Raw genomic sequence first — 22,509 nt, 5'->3', positions numbered from 1 at the left:
GACTTTTCCATTCAACTTTGTAAACAAGTTATCACTTAAGTCCCTCATTTAATAGCTTAAGGGAGGACTATTTCGGTCTAGGTTGAGGCCCACTACAAGATATATTTCAACTGACACTTTGTACATGACACATAGGCACCATGACATGGATCTCACATATGGGAATATTGACCCTTGGAGGCAATCTTGACCCTATAGTACGGATTTGATGTCATATTCTCATCATTTTACTCTCACCAACGTGTTAGGTGAGAGTAAAATGAGCACGCCAATGAAGCAATGACAACAAACACAATATAAACGTCTAAGGGAACGCGTCCAACAACCACAGGCTAGGTAAACCGATCGACTTATCGTCCATAGTCCGACAACCTCTAGCTCGCAATAGCGGACCTAATGGATCGATTATTGGAACGAAGTTTAAACCAACTTAGACAAGCCAGACTTTTCCTTTCAGCTTTGTAAACAAGTTATCACTTAAGTCCCTCATTTAATAGCTTAAGGGAGGACTATTTCGGTATAGGTTGAGGCCCAATACAAGATATATTTCAAGTGACACTTTGTACATGACACATATGCACCATGACATGGACCTCACATATGGGAATATTGACCCTTGGAGACAATCTTGACCCTCTAGTACGGATTTGATGTCATATTCTCATAATTTCCTCACATATGTTACTCAAAGACACCTGACTAAGTAAAGGTTCAAGGTCCAAAACTCTAAACCTACATGGTCTATACAAATTTGGAGACGAAATAGTCTATTCACGAAGCTTTCCGTGACTATAATTACTTAAGTTGTGTGATGCTTAATATATTATATATAGTAGATATTCTGAATAACTTAATTGATGCCTAATTAATTTGTTTTATGATCAAAGAAGATTATAATCATTAAACAAATCATTCCTTGGAACCGGTGATTGATCCAAGACTAATTCATTATAACCATTGAATTAGGAAAATGGATTTCCTCAGCAGGCTGCTGTAAATCATGTCAGTTGTCCGATCAAAATTGTACGGTCAAGATTATTTTATTAAAAAGATGCAGTTTTTAATTTTAACCGTTCATCTCAAATGAACCATTCGGATCTAAAACTGCGTGCAATTACTACCGCACCAAATCCAAGTCCTTGAGTTGGTTGCAAAATGTTTAGCAAATTTCATAAACCAAACCCTCCAAAATTTATTTTATCTTAACGTTTTTATATGGAGAATTAGTCAATTTAGTCCATGAATAGGAAATGAGTGGTCACTTTAGTCCCTGAATGCAGAGAAATTGCAAAACAGTCCTTGAATGTAGACTCTGTTGGTCAATTTCAAAGACTAAAGTGACTAACAGAGTCTACGTTCAGGACTAAATTGACTAACGGAGTCTGCATTCAAGGATTAAATTGACTAACAAAGTCAACATTCAGGGACTATTTTACAATTTATCTACATTAAGGGACTAAAGTGACGACTTCTTTCCTATTCAGGGACTAAAGTGACTAATTCCCCTTTTTATATTGATTGGTTAACACTGATTTGAGATCCTCTATAGACCGTCGAAGTGGAATGACCTAATTACAAACATTCATTGTTTTTAAGTGGTTTTGACCCGTCTGTCTACAAGTTGTATAAAGATGAAGCATTGAATGAGAATCAAAAGTGCAACTGTCTCATATTTCGAGAGATAAAAAAACTACAAAATTCTATTTCTTACCCAAATAAGATGTTAATTAAAATTACAGAATTAAATTTCAGAAATTATAAACAGAACAGATATTAATATCAATGCAAAATATATTAATTAAAATTGATTTTTTTTTCTTCAAAACAACCAAAGTTGCTGAAGCAAATTATTGACACCAAATCTACCAAAGTACATATCTATCTCTAACTCTCTTGTAGATGCCAAAAATAGCACTAAAAACCTAAACCCATTTTCAAAAGGAAATTTTAGGGATGAGAAACAGTAATATTATACTCAACAACAAAATGTTCAGGGGTAGAAATGGAATCAACACTATTTGCAATAGCAAACCCTCTAGCAAATCTAAAAAAACCAGTTCCACCAACAATAGGCATTTCTCTATTTTGTTCAGAAATAGGATTCCTTCCCAACATACTAAGACTACTTCCACCATATTCCCCTTCCTTAAAAACAAAATTTGTCAACATAAACATTCCAAGATCTTGAAGTGAAGAAAGACCAAACAACCCTTGAGCTCTTCCAATATGGTTTGAACTTAACTCTGGCCCTTCAGTCATTGCATCATCCATCATAAAAGTTGAACCAAATCCATTAGGTACATTTTTTGGTGTGTCAATGATTTGTACTATGGTGGGATTTTTGTTGTCTCTAATGTCATGGTAGAAGAAATGGATATGTGTTAGTTTTTCTGTTCTTGGTTGTTCTGAGGGTAATATGATGTTGGATTGTTGTGACAAAACTCCATTTGTGGTTGTTATTTGAGTGGAAATGAGTGTAAGAGATAAGAGAAAAAAGAAACTACGTGAAAGAGCCATTGTTTGTTGTAAGATACTGTTTTTTCTTCCTCAATAATTTTCTTTCCGTTGAAGTATATAAAGAGAAACAATGTTGTTTTAGGGGTTTTTTCGAGATTAAAAAATTGTGTTGAATATTTTATTGCCCACGTACTTCGCGAGGAGCGTTTAAAGGGAAAGTTTAATTGTTTATTTGAGTGTGATTTCACTTCTTTGCACACGAGGCGCAACACTTGAGACACGTGTTTAGAGTAAATATATTTTGTTTGCCCAAAACCAATTGGCCTAGATTACCCTATCTTGTTTAGGAAATATTTATCCTTTTAAGATATCAACCAATTAAAATGTAATATACAAATGTAATATTAAATGTCAAATAAATGAGTCAATTTTTCTATAAAAAAAAAATCAATTTTAATAAGGTAACTTTTAATTTTTATTTAATTATATTTAGGTATACAATCTTAATTAATTTACACTATATGACTTGTAACAATTAAAATTTCACATCAAATTCAACCCATCATGGATGCATTTGGTAATACGAATAAGCTAGATTATAGCTTGTTGGACTAGTTTATAAGCGTGTTTTGATATAATAAGATGTGTTTGGTAAAAAGTTTTTTTCACTAGCTTATTACGTTTTTTGAGAAGCTATTTCAAGTAGCTTTTGAGCTTATAGCTGATAGTTTTTTTATATTTTCTTTCAATTTTAACCCTATTAATTTAATATAATTATTTTTTTTAATAAAACAACATGTTCATGGCTTAAAAAATAACTGTCAAGTTCATAACTTATTTTTAAATAAAACAACTGCCACGTTTTCTCCTTTGGAAAAAAAAACTGTCATGCTTTATTTTATCTTTTAATGAACACTTTATATATATTTCTTAAAAGAAATGTTTGATATTTAACTATAACTAGCCTACGGTACATTGTAAAATTTTATATATTCTTGCTTGCATTTTTTTCACCTTCCTCTTATTTTTGGGATTCATAAAAGTAAAGATCAATGAGCTTTTGCCCTCTTTTATACAAAAAAAAAACAGAGATCAAAATTGTCGGTGAAATTTTATTGGAGACTAAAACCAAAAGTTTGAATATTTATAAGGATCAAAAACATAGTTAACCATAAATTAAAATATTAAAAATAAATAAATTAGAAAAAATGTCTATATATATATATATATATATATATATATATATATATATATATATATATATATATATATATATATATATATAAACATGTCCTTTTATGTCATTTTATACTTATTAGCCACTTCAACAACTAATTTTACCGAACACTTCAATTTTAAAAAATCATTTTTTCAGCTATAAGCTATCAGTTATAAGCTTGTTTTTCAGCTTCCAGCTTATTTTTACCAAACACATCCCACATACGTTCATAAATTTTGTTCCATTCCAAAACCTAGAACATACATAACGTGCAATTTCTTCTTCATTCTTCTTCCCATCTTGATTGTTCAATTCTCTCGTTCGAGAATTGCTGTCGTTTCCAATTATCGTGAGAATCATTGTCGTCCTTTTGATTCCCGACATTGTGAGAATCAATTCTCGCAATGTCTGAAATCAAATGGACGACAACGATTCTCACGATAAATGGAAACGACGGCAATTCTCGAACGAGAGAATTGAACAATCAAGATGGGAAGAAGAATGAAGAAGAAATTGCGCGTTATGTGTGTTCTAGGTTTTGGATTGGAACAAAATTTATGAACGTATGTGGGGTGTGTTTGTTAAAAATAAACTATAAGCTAGTTGAAAGCTGAAAAACTAGTTTATAGCTGATGTCTTATAACTGATAGCTTATATATGAAAAGATGGTTTATTAAAATTGAAGTGTTTGGTAAAATTAGCTATTGAAGTGGCTGATATAATATAATTAGTGAACAGTAGTCAAATGTCATTGAGAGTATCAAGATAATTTATGCGAAAGAGCAATTTTGAAGCTTAAAGAGCAACAATCCAAAGTAAAGGCTTAGTTCTAACTTTAAAATGACACAAAGCGTTATTTTTTTTGTTCAAGAAAGCGTTATTTTAATTTTGATCATTAAGTTTGCTTTATATGTAATTTTGGTCTATCTAGATTTAATAATGATTTCTCGTCCCTGATAAAAAAAATATTTTATTATTTTATTTTGTTTGACAAATAAAAATGATATTCATTCATTTAAATTGATAGACTACAATAAATATAACAACATATTTAACATCACTAAAAACGTGAAGGATGAATATGTGAACAAACTGTAGATATTATATGTCTCAATTAAGTACATCCATCAGTCTTTTTCGTAAAACACTAAACTTCTCATAATCTATTAGAACGTTCAATTGTTTTAAAAATTATTTCACCTAAAATTTACAATTTAAAATATCAAATTAACTACAAATAAAAAATCCCAAATTTTTTCTCTTCAATTCCTACCAAATTCTTCAATTTTTATCAAATTTCTTTGTTTTGAACTTCTAATATTTTTAAATATTCAAAATTCATTATCGAACCCCAAATATTTTATCATATTGATGCTCTTTTTGAGATGGTTAAACTTCAAACGTATTGGTGGTTGAAAGCGAATTACATTATGTTCGACTTTGACTACCCCCATTGGAGGAAAAACCCTTTAGCTTGTTTACATGTTGTTTTGTAATGTCTGTTTTTGTTTTTTGGGCTGTTTCTAGCCTGTCAGTATTGTAATTAACACTTTCCAGCTTCCTTAGGCACGCCTTGTGCTTGAGGGACTGCTTGTTTCTTTAATATATTTCGCTTAGTTTCTTAAAAAAAAACCCAAATATTTTAATAAAAAATTGTACTTTACATGATCTATGTGAAATAATATTGATTGTAGAATACTACGTCGTTAACTTTGAAGAAAGAGAACTACAATCGTTCGAAAAAAAAAAATGAGAGTGCCAAAATCTCACAAAAGAACAGGAAGCATCATAATTAAGGCAATGTACTTAAGTTTGACAATAAGATAGGTCAAGTCTGATGTTTTCCGGAATTCATGAGATTTTATTAACAACATTTTTATTGAAACTCTATTTAAAATGTAGTTGAATGTATTAATGGCTTTTGTCCAAAAATAACAACGTTTGATTCATTTAATATTGTTCTAACCATTTTTTGCGAAAGAGCAATTTTGAATCTTAAAGAGCAACAATCCAAAATAAAAGGCTTAGTTCTAACTTTAAAATGACACAAAGCGTTGTTTTAATTTTGATCATTAAGATTGCTTTATATGTAATTTTGGTCTAATAATTCTCTTTTCCATTTCTTTCTTGTGGGCCGTCAGCAAAACTCTAGTTTTTTCTCCTTTATCCATCAAAGAGGCGTGACAAAATCACCCCTCTAACTCGTTTTTATCTTTCCCTTTTATTGAAATAAGTGATTTTCACATCTTTTTCGTTTATTATTTTGTGATCTCGTCGTCTTCGTGCGACGTTGGTTTGTTCGTCTTCTTTGTGCGACGTTGTTTGTTTTTCTTTGTGCGACGTTGTCAATGTGAAGAAGCTCTAAATGTTTTTGAGTTGAAATAAATTCAATTGTTTTAAAACTGCTTTTAACTTGTTTTCTTTAACACAAGCTTCACAGATCTTCTCCTTTTCAAAACTAATCTTAGGCAAACCTCTATTAGATCAAGTTGATAAAGTTTAACAATAGTTTTCATACTTATATGACTAGCTCTTTTGTGCCAAATTCATTTATCTTTTTCAAGAGATATAAAACATGATTCAACTGATATTTCATCTAAATCTAAGACATATAAGTTCTTTTTACTTGATCCTGAAAAAATAGTTTTATAGAGGAGGTTTGTCTTATTTCATATATGTTAGGTTTAAAAACAACTTCAAAACCACTATCCCACAATTGATTTATGCTAAGTAAGTTGTGTTTTAAACCTTCTCCATACTGAACATTTTCTATTTTAGCAGAGTTAAGTTTACCAATGGCAAGCTCTACTTGTCCAGGTTAAACCCCAATTTGAATCAAGGAATTAAATCATTCATGAATTTTCAACTTAAATATATAATGAGTAGACAATAACTGTATCATTAAATATAAAATAGCTAGAGTACCTACATGGATACTTAATTTCACATTACCATAAGATTTTTCAAACTAGAAATTTTAATTTATGAAATTCATGACAACTATTTCATTGCTCAAAATGTGAAGAGATACACAATTATTTATGCCATAAACGCATAAAGCCTATGGACACATAGTAATAACAATCCAAAAACAAGAACTTGCAAGAGGTCTATGGATGAGAAACAGTGACATCATACTCAACAACAAAATGCTCAGAAGTTGAAATCTCCCAAAGACTCTTAGCAACAGCATAACCTCTAGCAAACCTAAACACGCCGGTGCCGCCGACAATAGGCAGTTCTCTAACAGTGTCTTGAACAGGATTCCTTCCAAGCATACTAAGAGTACTACCAGCAAAATCACCTTCAGTGAAAGCAAGATTAATTAACATAACCATTCCACGGTCATGCAAAGATGCCAAACCAAACATCCCTTGAGCTCTACCAACTGGTTTTGAGGTTAGCTCTTGTTCTTCAGTTAAGAGGTTGTCCATCATGAATGTTGTTCCAAATCCACTTGGTGAACTAGTTGATGGATCTATAATTTGTACAACCGTTGGATTTTTACCTTCTAAGATGTCATGGTAAAAAAAGTGCAAGTGGGTTAATTTTTCAGTGCTTTGTTGATTTGTTGGTAACATTATGTTGGATTGTTCGGAGAATAATCCATTGATAGTGAAAAATTGAGCAAATATGAGAGTGAGAGTGAAGAGAAAGAAGAACCTAAGAGAGGTAGCCATGGACGATAATGTTACAATAAAGTGTGGTAAGTGACACTTATATGTAGAGAATATTTTTCTTTCGGTATTAATAGAGAATTTTTTTTTTTTTTTTTTTGGTGTCCTAGAATTTTTTTTTATTTGGCTTGAAATTAAATGTATGATAGATTTTGAATATTTTATTCACCCACGAGGTCACGATCTTTGCAAGGCATTATATTATATTATAATATAAATAATCCGAATATTTTTATTTCTTTTAGATGGTGGAGATAAAGACACGTAGCACGTAACAACGTGTTCAAGGGTTTACCTGTTATTTGGTAGATATGCAAACTAGTAAAATAATAATTACTAAAAAACATCTAAGAGACTTGGTTATTTTTGTTGATGATATATTATTATTTAGTTATTTAAATCAGATTTTTGAAAGTTCTTTGAATCAGATGTTATGTTTGTAACAAGGTAATCAGTTAATTTCTTTTTGTAATAAATTGATCTTTATAGTCATAAAATGTCTGCACTATTGTTTATATATTCAACTTCACCGCTCTCAAGGTTAACGGTTTTAAATGTATTAGTCAGTATTGGTTTGTAACGAAATTGATGGATTACTTGATTTATAAGGTCGTTGTTGAAATATATATTTGAAAAATTAGTTTTGAATTTGAAAATAAGAAGAAGAAAACATGTATGTAAATAATCATATGTGGTGTCATAATTATTTTTTTGTACCTATCACCTGAATATTAAACGGTCACACAAGCAATTTTCTATCACATTACATCATATAATATCTTATTCTTTTGATTCTTTATTCATTCATATACTTTCTTTTGAGAGTTAGAAATCTCACTATATCCACTTCGAAGTTGTAGATCTAGTTTTTCTTCAAGTGAGTACGATTATACATTTGTCAAATGATTTAGAACCTTATAAGTTAAGATTCAAATACATGTTTTTTATTATTGTTAGAGATAGTTGCTTCTATTCTTGTCATTTTGCCTTTGGTGTCTAAAACTCACTTTTGTGATAAAGCCTAAAGGTTGTGACTTGTGAGACGAGTTTCAATTGAGTATTGTGTAATAATTGTTGAGGATGAATTAGGGAATGTTTATTTTTCATGATGTTAATTTCTATTGAGTTTTTAAATTGATAAATCTAAGAATATTGACCGAGAAAGTTAAAATATTGATCACTAATTTTTTTAAGTTACGGTGTAATTTATCTTAAATTAAGTGTTGTTAAATGTATACTTATTACTGCTGATTTTACCATGCTCAGTTATGATTTTGTTATGCTATTATGAATATGTTATGACTCTGTAATATTAAAAATGGCTTTGGTATGTTCTATAAATGACTCTATCATGAATCTGTTACATTGCAAATGACTATGTTATCTCATTGTTGCATTCAAAGTGGTCTTGTACTGTTATTATGCTGAATTTTAGATATGTTTTGAATTTCCTTATTAAGTGAATATGTGACTTTATTGTAGTTGCTTCTTTGGAATGATTGGGTTGATTTATATAATTTTGAGTGATGTTATTTAGTTTTTTTAAAGCCACCATTCACTATATGTCACTTGCTTCTTGTGATATTTCTAAAAGTATTTTGTTGCATAAAAACTAAGTTGGAACAAAACCAAAACCAAAACGATATTCATTCATTCAAACGGATAGAGTACATCAAATACAATGATATATCTAACATTGCTAAAAACGTAAAGGGTGAATATGCAATTAAACTCACGACACTCAAGTTAATAGCATACAACGACAAAATGTCTACAAATAATATGATAAAATCTAAGTCCCAAGAATACCCAAGCTTCCGGATCTGCAACGTTGACGTCCCAAATCATTGTTTAAATTTGTAATTGCCTGAAACCGATCTTTCAATAGAAACCAAACGAACATCGCAACAAAACGCGAAATCAACCAACGCTGTACAAGACGACAACCAACACATCACCACACTCAGACGGCAAAATCACGAAAAACAAAAGAAAAACTTGATATATGTATAAACCACCTTTTTAGATTGAAAGAAAGAGAAAAAAGATGCAAAATTATTGGGTTCAGTGTGTGTTTGTAGGGACAAAACATAATGAAGATGAGCATTAGACAAATTATTGCAAGAGAATCTGTAATAGAATAAAAGACATTATCAGAAGATATAGGAGATGATTGATTTGAAATATGACATACAAATTCATTGCGATGTGGTGGTGGATGCCTAGCTATTGAGGATCTCTTAAGAACTTGTATATCAGGAGAAGACTGATCAGAAGAAATGATATTGGAAGGAGAGTCAATGACAAGAGGAGGAGAAGGAAGAATAGGTTCAAGGTTATCAGAAACATGTTGAGAAGTAGTAAAAGATTGAGAAGGAAAATATTCCCAATGTTTAGCACTATGAGAGACATAAGGTAAAATATGGTCATGAAATGTGACATGTCTGGTGATGAAAATTTCTCTAGAATGTAAATCAAAGAGAACATAACCCTTATATCCTGACTTGTATCCCAAGAAAACACATTTTCAGGCCCTAGAATCAAGCTTAGTTATATGGGATTGAAGAGTTGAGGCATAACAAAGTGAACCAAAAACTTTAAAGACATTAACATTAGGAAGGGAATCATATAGAAGCTGATAAGGAGAAAGATTATTTAGTAAAGGTGTAGAGACTCCATTGATCAGAAAAGTTGCATGATTAACAACAGAAGACAAAAAATTCTTAGGGAGTTTAAATTGAAACAAAAGAGTCCTAGCAACATTAAATATATGTTGATGCTTTCTTTCAACTCTCCCATTTTGTTGGGGAGTCTCAACATAAGATCTTTGATGTTCAATTCCTTTAGAAGCATAAAAGTCAGGAATGAGAAACTCAGAACCATTATCTGATCTAACAACCCTAGGAACAATGTGATATTGATTTTCAATCATAGTGATAAATTGTTTGACATGATGAAAAACTTCAGATTTAGTTTTGAGTAAAATTGTCCAAACAAATCTGCTAAAATCATCTACAATGGTCAGAAAATATCTATGATTATGGATAGAAGAAATAGCAAGAGGACCCCAAATGTCAAAAGCAATAATTCAAATTTAGAAGTAACATGAGAAATACTATGAGTAAAAGATAATTTCTTGTGTCTGGCAAAGTGACAAACATCACATATAGCTTTATTATCACATGAAATAGAGGGATACAAAGTATGCATTTGAGCTAGTCTCTGATGAGAGAGATGCCCCAATCTAAAATGCCATAAGACTGAAGTAGGAATTACATTGGAAACATTTACATAAGAAATTGAAGAACTAGTAGAATTACAAAGAGTATGGGAAACTTCATTGAAAGAAGACGAAGGAGGATGATTTGAAGCAGAAGCATTCACCACCAATTTGTATAAGCCATTCAACTTTTCACCCAAACCAATCATCTTCTGGGTACTCAAATCCTGAATTGTACAAAACAAGAAAGAGAATCACATAGTTTTGAAACAGAAATGAGATTCAAAGTAAAGGCAGGAGAATATAGAACATTAGTGAGATATAAATTGGAAGAAAAAGAAATGTTACCAGCATGATGAACTAACACATATGTACCATTGGGTAGATTAACATTAATAGGTTTTATTTTGTAAAATGAATTAAAACTAGACAAAGAGGAGCATATATGACCATTAGCACCTGAATCTAAAAGTCAATACTCAAAATTTGTTTGAAGAGAACATGAAATAATACCATAGATACATGACTGAGAAGCATCACCAGGTGATGACCTAGAGAAGAAGAAGTGTTGATATGATTGGAGACAGGTCCACAAGGAGGTGAAGCTAAGGAAAGTAAATTTGCCTGTTGCAGCAAAGACACAAGATGATCATACTTTTCTTGTGTCAAACTGAAATTGGAACTTGCTGCTACCACATCAGAAGAGTTTATATGCTTACTTGCTTCAGAAGTTTCAGCATTAGCAATATGAGAAGAAGAGCTAGCCTTGTTAAAATTGGGATGACCATGTTTTTGATAGCAAAATTCAACTATGTGATTGTAACAGTGGAAGAAAGTGCAGAACCTACTACCAGTTTTTTTACCACCATTGCCAGAAAAACCCTTGCCCTTGTTACTAGTATATTTCCTAGAATCAGAAGCATTGACAGAGATGCTTGATTCATCAATAGAGATAGGTGAAGGAAGTAAAGTATTATGGCTTTCTTCCTGACAACCAAATAGTACACTTTGTTGATAGGTGGGAGAGGGTCCATGAGAAGAATTTGAGTCTTAACAACAGAGAAAGACTCATTCAATCCGGTTAAAAACTGGATAATTTGGTCTTTAATTCTATAATGCTTAGCAAGACGAATAGAATCACAATGACATGGATGAACACAAGTGCAGTTGGGAATTGGTCTATGACAGTTCAATTCATCCCAAAGAGTGCGAAGTTCAATGAAATATTCCAAAATGGACTTGTTACCTTGCTTGAGGTTGTTAATGGTGGAACGTAAAGATGAAATTCGAACACGATCAACTTTAGCAAAGCGTTCTTTCAAATCAACCCAAGCTAAGATAACATTGTCATGAAAAACGATAGTATGAGCAATGGAATCTGAAGCAGAGTTCAAGATCCATGAATGAAGAATGTGATTGCAGCGATCCCAAGCATTGCGATTGAGATCTTCATGATCAGGAATTGGAATGGAACCGTCAATGAAAGATATCTTGTTCTTCGCACCTAAAGCATGTTGCATTGAAAGGCTCCATGCAAGGTAGTTAGAACCGTTCAATTTTGGTGAAATTGCGAGGGAATTAGGGCCCTCACTAGGATGCACATATAGAAGTGAAGTGAATATGTGTCAGAATTAGGAGAAATTTGACGAGGAGCCATGGAAGCAGAGCTCAAGTAAAGAGCAATGAAAATTGCGAAGAAAAGCGCAAGAGAAAGTGAAGAAGAAAATGCGATAATACACAAAGAAGAGAGAAAAGAAAAGGAAGAAGCTTCAAGGTGAAGCAAAGAAGAAGAAGAAAGCTTCAAATGGAAGCTTTAATGGCGGAAGCACTATAACTGAGTCGTAACTAACTTTCCCAACTCTTAGGGAAAAGTTACTGATACCATATTATGAGAGAAGAGATGAGAGAATAATATTCTTGTTATTGATCAAATGATAGAGGTTACAACTTATATAGGCATGGTGGAGGAGCACAGTAATATAGTAGTAGTAGTAACATTGAAGATAGAAAATAAGATAGCTAACTAATATAGAAACTAATATTGCTAACTATCTTGATAACTTGCTACGCAAGTAATCACATATTCTCTTGTTTATCTTCATGATGTAATACAAGGAGAAACATGCTAGTTTCAACTCGGCAGAAATGAGAACACGTGGCCAGAAGGGTACCTCTAAAGTTGTTCAACCTTGAAGATCCTTTTTTGTAGGGTGTCGTATTCCCTCCGTTTTTCTGTTGCATGTGGCTTAACTTGTTATGTTTCACTTTCTTGATTCTTCTAGATTGTTAGATACCAGGATTAACATTCAACCTTGGAGCTTTAGCTTTAGGAGTATCAGTTGTTTTTATATCTAGCATAGATTTGAATTTCCCTCATATTCATAGAATAATTTTGATTTCGCAGACATTAGTTTTAGTTGGCCTGCTTATTGTTTGTTTCTTCTTTGCTTGGCTAGGGACTTTAGAGTCTCTGATGTATTAATGTTCAGCTTCTTAAAAGGATATTAGTACTGTCTCGTTTTTTTGTTGTTGCATTTTAGCATCATATTTTCGGCTGTTGTGAATTCGATGAAAAATCATACCAATAACAACTTGATGTGTGGAGCAAGGGATAATTAAGCAACCAAAATCAAAGCGTATGGAATAATAAATACAAGCCAAAAGTAGAAAACAACGGCGAGAAGAACACAAAGAAGAAGAAGAACACAAAGAAATTTGTTGACCCAGTTCGGTCCAATCTGACCTAGTCTGGGGGAGAGAGCAGCCCTCCGATCCACTATTTGATGAGTAACGTTACAAAGAGAAATCAATGGATTACAAGAATAGTCTCCCGCCTAATTCTACCCAAAGTCTCGATCTCTTCCCGTAACCAAGAGACTCCAATCCTAATAGTGATTCTCTCTATCTCTCTCAGAGTTTGCTTTGATACAATGTCTATATTTATAGTAAAAGTCCTGCTTAAAATCTATAACAAATCTGTCTAAAATTTGTAACAAATCTGTAACAAAAACTGTAACAAATCTGCTCCCAAAAATCCGTTTTATTTTTATCCGCCAGCGCACCATCGTGCCACGATGCGACCCCATCGTGCCACGATTTTTCCAGTGCCTTGCCCAAAAAACTAAAACCTCCATCGTGCCGCGAAGCTCAGCCGTCGTGCCACGATTCTGCATAAACCTGATTTTAAGTTAACTCTCACATCGGCCAAAGCTATAACCCATTTTTCATGTAGTGTCAACACTTTTTTTTTTCTCTCCATCTCTCTCTTCTTATCGCATCATCAATCTATTGCATCATTCTTTGTTATCTATATCGCTCTCAATGTATACACATTTGAGGTCTCTAAGAAACACTTTCTTTTAAACACTACTATAAGAACAAAAATCAGCAAGGAAAAACGTGAAATCCTTCTCTATTTCTACACTAAATTTTGCGATGAGAAAATTTGTGTGGGGTTTCATTTTTTCCTTTGGAAATTTCCATCGCTAATTTTTCTTTTTTTACTAGTGAAATATCTAACATTTGTGCCCGTGCCATATTTTTTTAAGCTCTATTTGTAAACGTTTGAAGTTAAAATTGTATCCTTGGGTGAAAGTTGAGATTTTGATGGGTTGTAGTCTTGCTGCTAATGAGAAAGCAAATGTCTTGTCCACAAGTAAGGATGAAAATGGTTTTCCACAAGTAATCAACGTTTATAGTTAGATATTAAAATTAGAGTAGACATCATTTTATACGGCAAAAACATATTAACTTAAATCTGATTTGAGTTAAGATAAAAGAGTTGAAGAATAGAGTTCAAACCCTTATAATTGAAACAATAGTACTAACCTAGTATAGTTAAGAACTCTTTTTGTCCATTTCAAAAAACCAAAAACTTGGTCTTAATTAATTGACTAGATTGTTGTGTAGGAAATAGAGAACAATGTTTGCTGGCTTAACTATTCATAATATTTGTTGTAATTTTCGTTTCTTTAATTTTTGTAACTTTTGTCCAATTCATTTTGTTTTCTTATCATTCATTTTTTGAAGTACCTTTTACTAGTTACTATCACCACAGCCAGTGTGATTTGGAACTTATGAAATGAAACATGCGAACTCACTCAAAATTTCAGGTGTCCTTTAGATGTTAACATGTTTTGTTTTATTCGTCTCAAGTTTGAGAGATTCCACCTTATGTTATTTGTCCTTTTTCTAACTATAAAAAATTATCAATTTCACTCATTCTTAACTCGATTTTTATTCTTATAATGTTAACAATCAAATCAAAATCATTCAGAAACTTAACAAAACACATCAACATAGTATATATTAATTAAAATATATAAGAAATAAACACATGCAGCAAACAAAACAATCAAAGTCCTCACTCACAAAAAAAATAAAAAAGTAGCTGAAGCTTTATTAACACCATCTCTAACTCTTTTTCAAAAGAGCATTTTAAGGATGAGAAACAGTAATATTATACTCAACAACATAATGTTCAGGTGTAGAAATGGAGTTAACACTATTTGCAATAGCATACCCTCTAGCAAATCTAAAAATACCAGTTCCACCAACAATAGAGGTTTCTCTATTTTGTTTGGTAATAGGATTCCTTCCCAACATGCTTAGAGTACTTCCAGCATATTTCCCTTCATTAAAAACCATATTTATCAACATACACTCTGCAATATCATGTAGTGAACAAAGACCAAACATCCCTTGAGCTCTTCCAATGTGTTTTGAACTTAATTCTGGTCCTTCAGTCATTGCATCATCCATCATAAAAGTTGAACCAAATCCATTAGCTACATTTTGTGGTGTGTCAATGATTTGTAACATGGTGGGGTTTTTGTTGCCTCTAATGTCATGATAGTAGAAATGGATATGTGTTAGCTTCTCTGTAGTTTGTTGTTCGGAGGGTAATATGATGTTTGATTGTTTTGAGAAAACTCCATTTGTGGTTGTTAGTTGAGTGGAAATGAGTGTGAGTGAGAAGAGGAAGATGAAACTATGTGAAAGAGTCATTGTTCTAAGATACATTTTTTTCCTTCCTATTTGGTTTTTGTTTAAATTCAAAGAGAGAGCAATGCTATATAGGCGTATGTACTTTTTTTCTTCCTAAAAAAAGTTCTATTTTTTATTTTTTTTACCAGAAGAAACTTATAGCATATGAATATGGAAACAAGCATTCCACAGAGCCCCTTTAGCGAAACTATGAGTGACTTCGTTGGTTTATCTCGTAATAAACCTAACATCGGAGATTACTAAATCAAAAGCTAACATGAATCTACAATCATTGATCATTGTACTATAATTACAAACGTCACTCTTACCACCATAGATACTATCCACCAGAATTTTGGAATCAAGCTCAAAATTCACAATACCAAACCACAGGTCACGCACCGAATGAAGTGCTGATAATAAACCTAAAGCCTCCCTCAAGTCCACATCAAGGAGTGGGTTCAACCATTCAGGTTTGTCCAGCCGAAAACGACCCTCATCATCTCGAATACACATGCAAAGGCCAACCTGATTCAAAGGTGTAACCATCAAGTTTGCAACACCGATATGTGGCCACGCCAAATGTTGAGGAGTGGTTGGCAAAATACGCGCAACATTACAAAGTCGAGGATGGTCCCAGACCGATATTCGTTATCTCATACCTATACTCCGATGTAAACCTTGCCGAATTACATCTTTCAAACTCCAGATACTACGCCAAACATACCAGGGATTATGGCATATATTAGCTCGAAAGTAATTAATCATCTTGATTAAAGACTATGATTAGCAACCAACTTCCAAGCATGCTTTCCAACCATAGCCATATTAAACGCCTTAAACTCTTAAAACCCATTCCACCAAACATCTTAGGAGTATAAAGTATTTATCATGACAACTAGTGCATGCCTCGAGAGTTTGCTGAATTATGACCCCATCAAAAGGAATTTAACATTCTCTCAATTTCATTATTGAGTGATCTCGGAAGGAGAAAAACACTCATCACGTATGATAGGAAAGACTACAATACTGATTTAATAATGAATTTCCTTCCAGCTTGTGAGAGAGACCTACTACTTCAAAAATTTATTTTACTCAACATGTGGTCATTTATAAACTTAAAAATTTGCATGTTTACTTATTCCAATCATAGACGGCAACCCAAGGTATTTACAGGTGCCTAGAACTTGACAAACACCAAGAGTGGTGACAATGAGGTTCTTGAATATTGCGGCAACAAAATAGTTCTGATTTTTGTATATTAATGGCTTGCCCCGAAGCCGCTTCATATGTGGCCAAAATATTTTTCATAACAAATTTCTCTCTTTCACAAGCTTTAAAGAAAAGAAAACAATCATCGAGAAAGAGAAGATGTGAAATAATTCGTGCATATCATGGCACCCCTTGTCTCATTACGGCATTAACTTCACGAATTAGGAAGGATACCTTTAACACAAATAATGAAAGATATGGTGAAAGGGGATCACACTGGCAGAGACCGTGATCTAGCACAATAGGGCCTACAGATGCTCCATTAACAAAGATCAATTAATTGAGTCAATACAAAGTATGATCCAACTAACCAAATGAGAGAAAAAACTCATTTGAACCATAATATCACGTAAATATTCCCAGTCCAGTCGATCATATGTTTTGCCAATATCCAAGTTAAGTGCAACCTCTCTACTTTTCCCTCTAGCTTTTGCCTTCACAAAATGAACAATCTCAATGGCCACCATTGCATTATGGAGGATATATCTACCTAGGACGAAAGTTGATTGACTAATAGAAATACACCGATCAAGCACCTATTTGAATCTATTAGCAAGAAACTTGGCTACAATTATATTATATACATAACATTACAAAGTGTAGTAGGCCGCCAATCATTCATGAATACCTGAGTATCACCTTTAGGGATAAGTGTAAAATTAGTAGAATTGACATGAGGCGGGAAAACACAGTTTGCAAACTATTTGCACCCTGCTTGATATACTTCATGACCACAAGTGTCCCAAAAATGTTGGTAAAAACCCGGATTAAATCCATCTAACTCTGGACATTTATCTGCTTGCATAGAAAAAGCTGCATGTTTGAACTATTCTATAGTAAAGGAAGCAGTTGACATAGCATTATATTCCCCGATGAGGGAGGCATGAACCAAATTAATAACATTGGCACGGGAGCCATTTGATCTTTGAAATAACTGCATGAAATAGTCACCTGCAATATGCTTCAGACCATCTTCAGACCGACATTCAAAGCCATTTCCATACTCTAAAAATACTCAATTTTATTCAACTTTATTCTTGTAGTGGCTACCGCATGGAAAAATTTCGTATTAAGGTCCCCAAAATATTTTTGCTCTCTTTTAAATAGACAACATCTTTTTTTTTTTTTTGAAGGAATAGACAACATCTTTAATCAACTATGTATCCAGTCTATGACGTAGCATATTAAAACGATTCACATTAGAAGCATCCACATGTTTACGAATAGCTTTAAGCTTGCGTTGAGTCTTGCGAATTTCTTTCCTTGTATTTTGATTTACATTCTTTCTCAACTTAGAGAGATCCAAAACAAAATGATTAAGTTTATGCACAGGAAGTCGTTCACCATCACCCTCCATGTTATACATTTCTTGTAATGAAGATTATGCAATGTTTATAGGATTTTTCCTTTTTTGGAAATAATATTTGTGTTGATTTTTTATTTTTTCATGTGAATGTTTGTGTTGATTATTTTATAGAAAAAATTGTTCCCGAGGACCATATTTACAGAGAAAATATGATTGTTTATTTGAGTGATGGCACACGAGGCAATACTTTTCATTCTATTCAAAATTTTCAATAACGTATGGTGCCAACCTCATTACCCTACAAACAAAGTTGGATAACTTTAACCTGTCTGAAATAAAGTGGTCTAAGATAATGTCACATGCCATGTCTTCGACAAGATTATCCCCTCGTACTAAATCGAGTATCACTTTTCATCATGTCATAAAGTAAAAAAAATTGTATAATTAAATGTGAGACAATGATATTTTTATTAAAATTGCTAGGAAAAAAAAATAAAATTGCTTTTTATTTGGTCTATTAGGGGGTAAATCAAAACAAAAAAAAAAATTACATGGGGTAATCAAAAAAATTATTTTACATGGGGAAAAACTGGAAATGACCTATATTACAGGGGTGTAAAGACCTATTAACCCTAATTTAAAAGACCTCTAGTGTAATTTAGCAAAATTTTATAAGTGAGATATTGCATAAACTTACTTGTGCGGTCTTTATCATATTGTATTTGATGTTCGGATCTCCCTCATGACCTAATAGTGGTATCAAAGCCGAGATTGAACAAGTGTTTGATCGACTTCTTATGTCAAAAGTCTTATTGGTAACGTGTTTAGGCGGCGTGTCCTGTTGTTGCCTCTAACAACTGATGTGCAAGTTCAAGTGTATGCGGACTAAAGAGCTTTTCTTGAATTGGGGCATAAATGAATTGTCAAGACCATACACTAACGTCCATCACTTTTATTCATACAAGTTTTTTTTTTACAAGTCTAACAATTTTGAATTGAGAATAACAACAATTAAGAAAATGCTCAAAAGTGTCTTTGGAGCTTTGAATAAGTGGATAAAAATTGAAATATTATATTGAAAAATGGTGAAAAGTGATGAATTAAGGAAATACTTTTCTTAGTCAAAATTTTGTTGAATCCAATAACAGTTAATATTTTTTTTTTTCAGTTAACAACAATTAATATTGTTTTTTTTTTTTTTTACAAAAAAAAAAGGATATTCATTCATTCAAATTGATAGAATACATTAGAGACAATAACATGATCAATATCGCTAAAATCGTATAGGATGAATCTGCGAACAAACTCATAGCACCCAAGTTAATAGCATCCAACGGCAAAATGCCTACAAATAATATGATGAAATCTAAATCACCAAAATACCCATGCTTCTGGATCTGAACGTTGACGTCTAAATTATTGATTGAATTTGTGATTGTCTAAAGCTGATCTTTCAATACGAACCAAACGAACACTACACAACAAAAGATGCGAAATCAAACAACGCCGCACAAGACGATGAACAACACAATGTTGCACTAAGACGACGAAATCACGAAAAAACACGAAAGAAAAACTTGATGTATGTGAAAATCACTTATTTAGATTGAAAGAAAGGGGAAAAAAGATGCAGATGGGTGATTCTAGGTCAAAAATTGACCTAAAATCACCCCTCCTCGATGAGTGAAAGAGGAAGAAAACTTAGAGAGAAGACAGAGTTTCTCTCACTAAAAAATTAGGGCAAGCTATTGTTTTTTTATAAAAGCAAAACGATATTCATTCCTTCGTTCAAATTGATAGAGTAAATCATCTAGTAGCGCTAAAAATATAGAGGATGAATCTACAAACATACTCACAACATCTAAATTAATAGAATACCACGGCAAAATGTCTAGAAATAATATACCAAAATTAATGTGACTAGAATACTCATGTCTCTGGATATGTAACATTGACGTCTAAATTACTATTGAATAACTTATCTTTCAATATGAAGCAAATAAACACTTCAACAAGACGAGAAATAAAACAATGTCGCAGAAGACGACAAACAACAAACTGGCGCAGTCATACGACAAAATTATAAAATAAAAAAAATAAAAAATAAAAACTTAAATCTACATGAAAATCACATATTTACATTGAAATAGATAAAGAACGATGAAGATGCGTAATTTTGGGTAAAAAAATTACCCAAAACCACCTCCTAATCGAAGAAAATGTTATAGAAAAAACTAGATTACGCATGGATGCTTGCTTACATATTACAAGAGATTTTTCAATCTAGAAATTTCGATTTATGAAAATCCATGACAACTACTTCTGCTTCATTGCTCAAAATGTGAAGGGAAACGGAATTTGTTTTTATTTTGGTATTGGCCTAGTGGCCAACACAAACTCAAATAAAACACAATCCGAAATCGAAACCCAAATAGGTACATAAAATGTTCTCAAATCAAACCACTAGGATGTAAGAGATACACAATTATTTATTCAAACAACAAGAACTTGCAAGAGTTCTATGGATGAGAAACAGTGACATCATACTCAACAACAAAATGCTCAGATGTTGAAATCTCCCAGACACTCTTAGCAATAGCATATCCCCTAGCAAACCTAAAGACGCCGGTGCCGCCGACAATAGGCAGTTCTCTAACAGTGTCTTGAACAGGATTCCTTCCAAGCATACTAAGAGTACTACCAGCAAAATCACCTTCAGTGAAAGCAAGATTAATTAACATAACCATTCCACGGTCATGCAAAGATGCCAAACCAAACATCCCTTGAGCTCTACCAACAGGTTTTGAGGTTATCTCTTGTTCTTCAGTTAAGAGGTTGTCCATCATGTAACTTGCTCCGAAACCAATCGTATTTGATGGATCAATAATTTGTACAACCGTTGGATTTTTACCTTCTAATATGTCATGGTAAAAAAAGTGCAAGTGGGTTAATTTTTCAGTGCTTTGTTTATTTGTTGGTAACATGATGTTGGATTGTTCGGAGAACATTCCATTGGTAGTGAAAAATTGAGCAAATATGAAAGTGACAGTGAAGAGAAAGAAGAATCTAAGAGATGTAGCCATTTGAGTATAAGTGGATATAACTTTACGATAATGTGTAACAATTGACACTTACTTATAAAGACGTAAGTAGTAGATATTTTTCCAAAAGGAGAAAAGATAACGTTGTAGATATTGAATATTTTTATTTTATTTTTTTTGGTCAAATAGTCTAGTGGCTAGAGCTCACACAATTTAATTGTGGAGAAGTGGAGTGTCCGGGGTTCGAACCACGGCTCCTGCATATAATATGCAATATCCCTACCAACTGAGCTAAGCTCACAGGGATAGATATTGAATATTTTATTCATCCACGATCTTCACGATACTCGATTAACAAATATTGTCATGTTTTATTTACCCTCTCATGATTTTTTTATATTTTTTTTACAATATTTACCCTCTCATTATTGATTACTCATAGTTGCTATATGGCACGATTGGCACCACATAAGAACAAGATGACACGTTAATCTACATATGTGTTACTCTTTCCCTAGGTGCTAACTTATATTTATTGTATGAGAAATATTAATGAGTGTTCTTAAGAAACTTTGTTAAGGATTTTTTACATAGTAATTTTTTATAAAAATTTATGAATTTAATACATTAAAAATTGATGCAAAATAGATGAATGCTAACATTCGAAACTTGTGTGCTGGTGTGATGCAAAATATATATAAAGTTTGTTAACTTAGACCGATAAAAAATATGAAGGTTTAAGTTAGCAAATAATATGCACCTTTTTATTTGGATAAAAATATACACCTATTATTATTATAAATCATTTATTAACGAAGAATAATTATGTATTTTTTTAAAAAAATGAAAAATATAACCGTTTTTTTTGGCAAAACTGTTTTGCCTTATTTTAGGTTGTCAAAACCATTGAATTATTTTTTTTTTTTAATGTTTGTAATTGTGATATAAATATGTTCATAACAAAAAGTGAGTCTAAGTTAACAAATTTGTGCAAATTAACAGACATTTTATACTGGATAAACAACTCAAAAGCTTAAACTAGAGTGATTGAATTTGTAATTAAAATAAAACTAAAAGAGACTCAAATGACTACAAAAGAGGGCCAGTCCAATGTATTTTTAGGCCTAATGCAAAATTTAAATAAAGATCTTGTAAGTGCGTTTAGAGATAATAAGACAAAATTAACAAATGAAATAAATTAGAAAAACATACACTCTATTTTTAGAGTAAATTACAATTTATTTTATAAAAAGATATTTAAAGTACATTACCCTCCATTTTTATGTTAAGAGAAATGATAACTAAACACAAATGATAGACACAAATCCAAC

At 32.2% G+C, this 22,509-nt stretch overlaps 4 protein-coding genes across 4 annotated transcripts; all 4 read right to left on the bottom strand.

Moving 5' to 3' along the window:
• Positions 1-1,773: 1,773 nt before the first annotated feature.
• On the bottom strand, positions 1,774-2,580 carry LOC120579769 (dirigent protein 11). The gene has a single exon (XM_039832498.1). It carries the CDS (start codon positions 2,515-2,517, stop codon positions 1,948-1,950), a length of 570 nt encoding a protein of 189 aa, XP_039688432.1. The 5' UTR covers positions 2,518-2,580; the 3' UTR covers positions 1,774-1,947.
• Positions 2,581-6,623: 4,043 nt separating this feature from the next.
• Positions 6,624-21,259, bottom strand: LOC120579667 (dirigent protein 21). The gene is made up of 2 exons (XM_039832310.1): positions 20,645-21,259; positions 6,624-6,774 (listed from the first exon to the last, which is right to left on the bottom strand). Exon 1 carries the CDS (start codon positions 21,218-21,220, stop codon positions 20,657-20,659), a length of 564 nt encoding a protein of 187 aa, XP_039688244.1. The 5' UTR covers positions 21,221-21,259; the 3' UTR covers positions 6,624-6,774; positions 20,645-20,656.
• Positions 6,636-7,413, bottom strand: LOC120579666 (dirigent protein 21). Its single transcript, XM_039832309.1, has one exon. The coding sequence runs from the start codon at positions 7,354-7,356 to the stop codon at positions 6,787-6,789; it is 570 nt and encodes a 189-aa protein (XP_039688243.1). The 5' UTR covers positions 7,357-7,413; the 3' UTR covers positions 6,636-6,786.
• Positions 14,941-15,628, bottom strand: LOC120579665 (dirigent protein 21). Its single transcript, XM_039832308.1, has one exon. It carries the CDS (start codon positions 15,593-15,595, stop codon positions 15,011-15,013), a length of 585 nt encoding a protein of 194 aa, XP_039688242.1. The 5' UTR covers positions 15,596-15,628; the 3' UTR covers positions 14,941-15,010.
• Positions 21,260-22,509: the final 1,250 nt, after the last annotated feature.

Source organism: Medicago truncatula, chromosome 3, assembly GCF_003473485.1.
Source record: "Medicago truncatula cultivar Jemalong A17 chromosome 3, MtrunA17r5.0-ANR, whole genome shotgun sequence".
Classification (NCBI taxonomy): domain Eukaryota; kingdom Viridiplantae; phylum Streptophyta; class Magnoliopsida; order Fabales; family Fabaceae; genus Medicago; species Medicago truncatula.
This window is presented reverse-complemented; position numbering and strand designations above follow the sequence as displayed.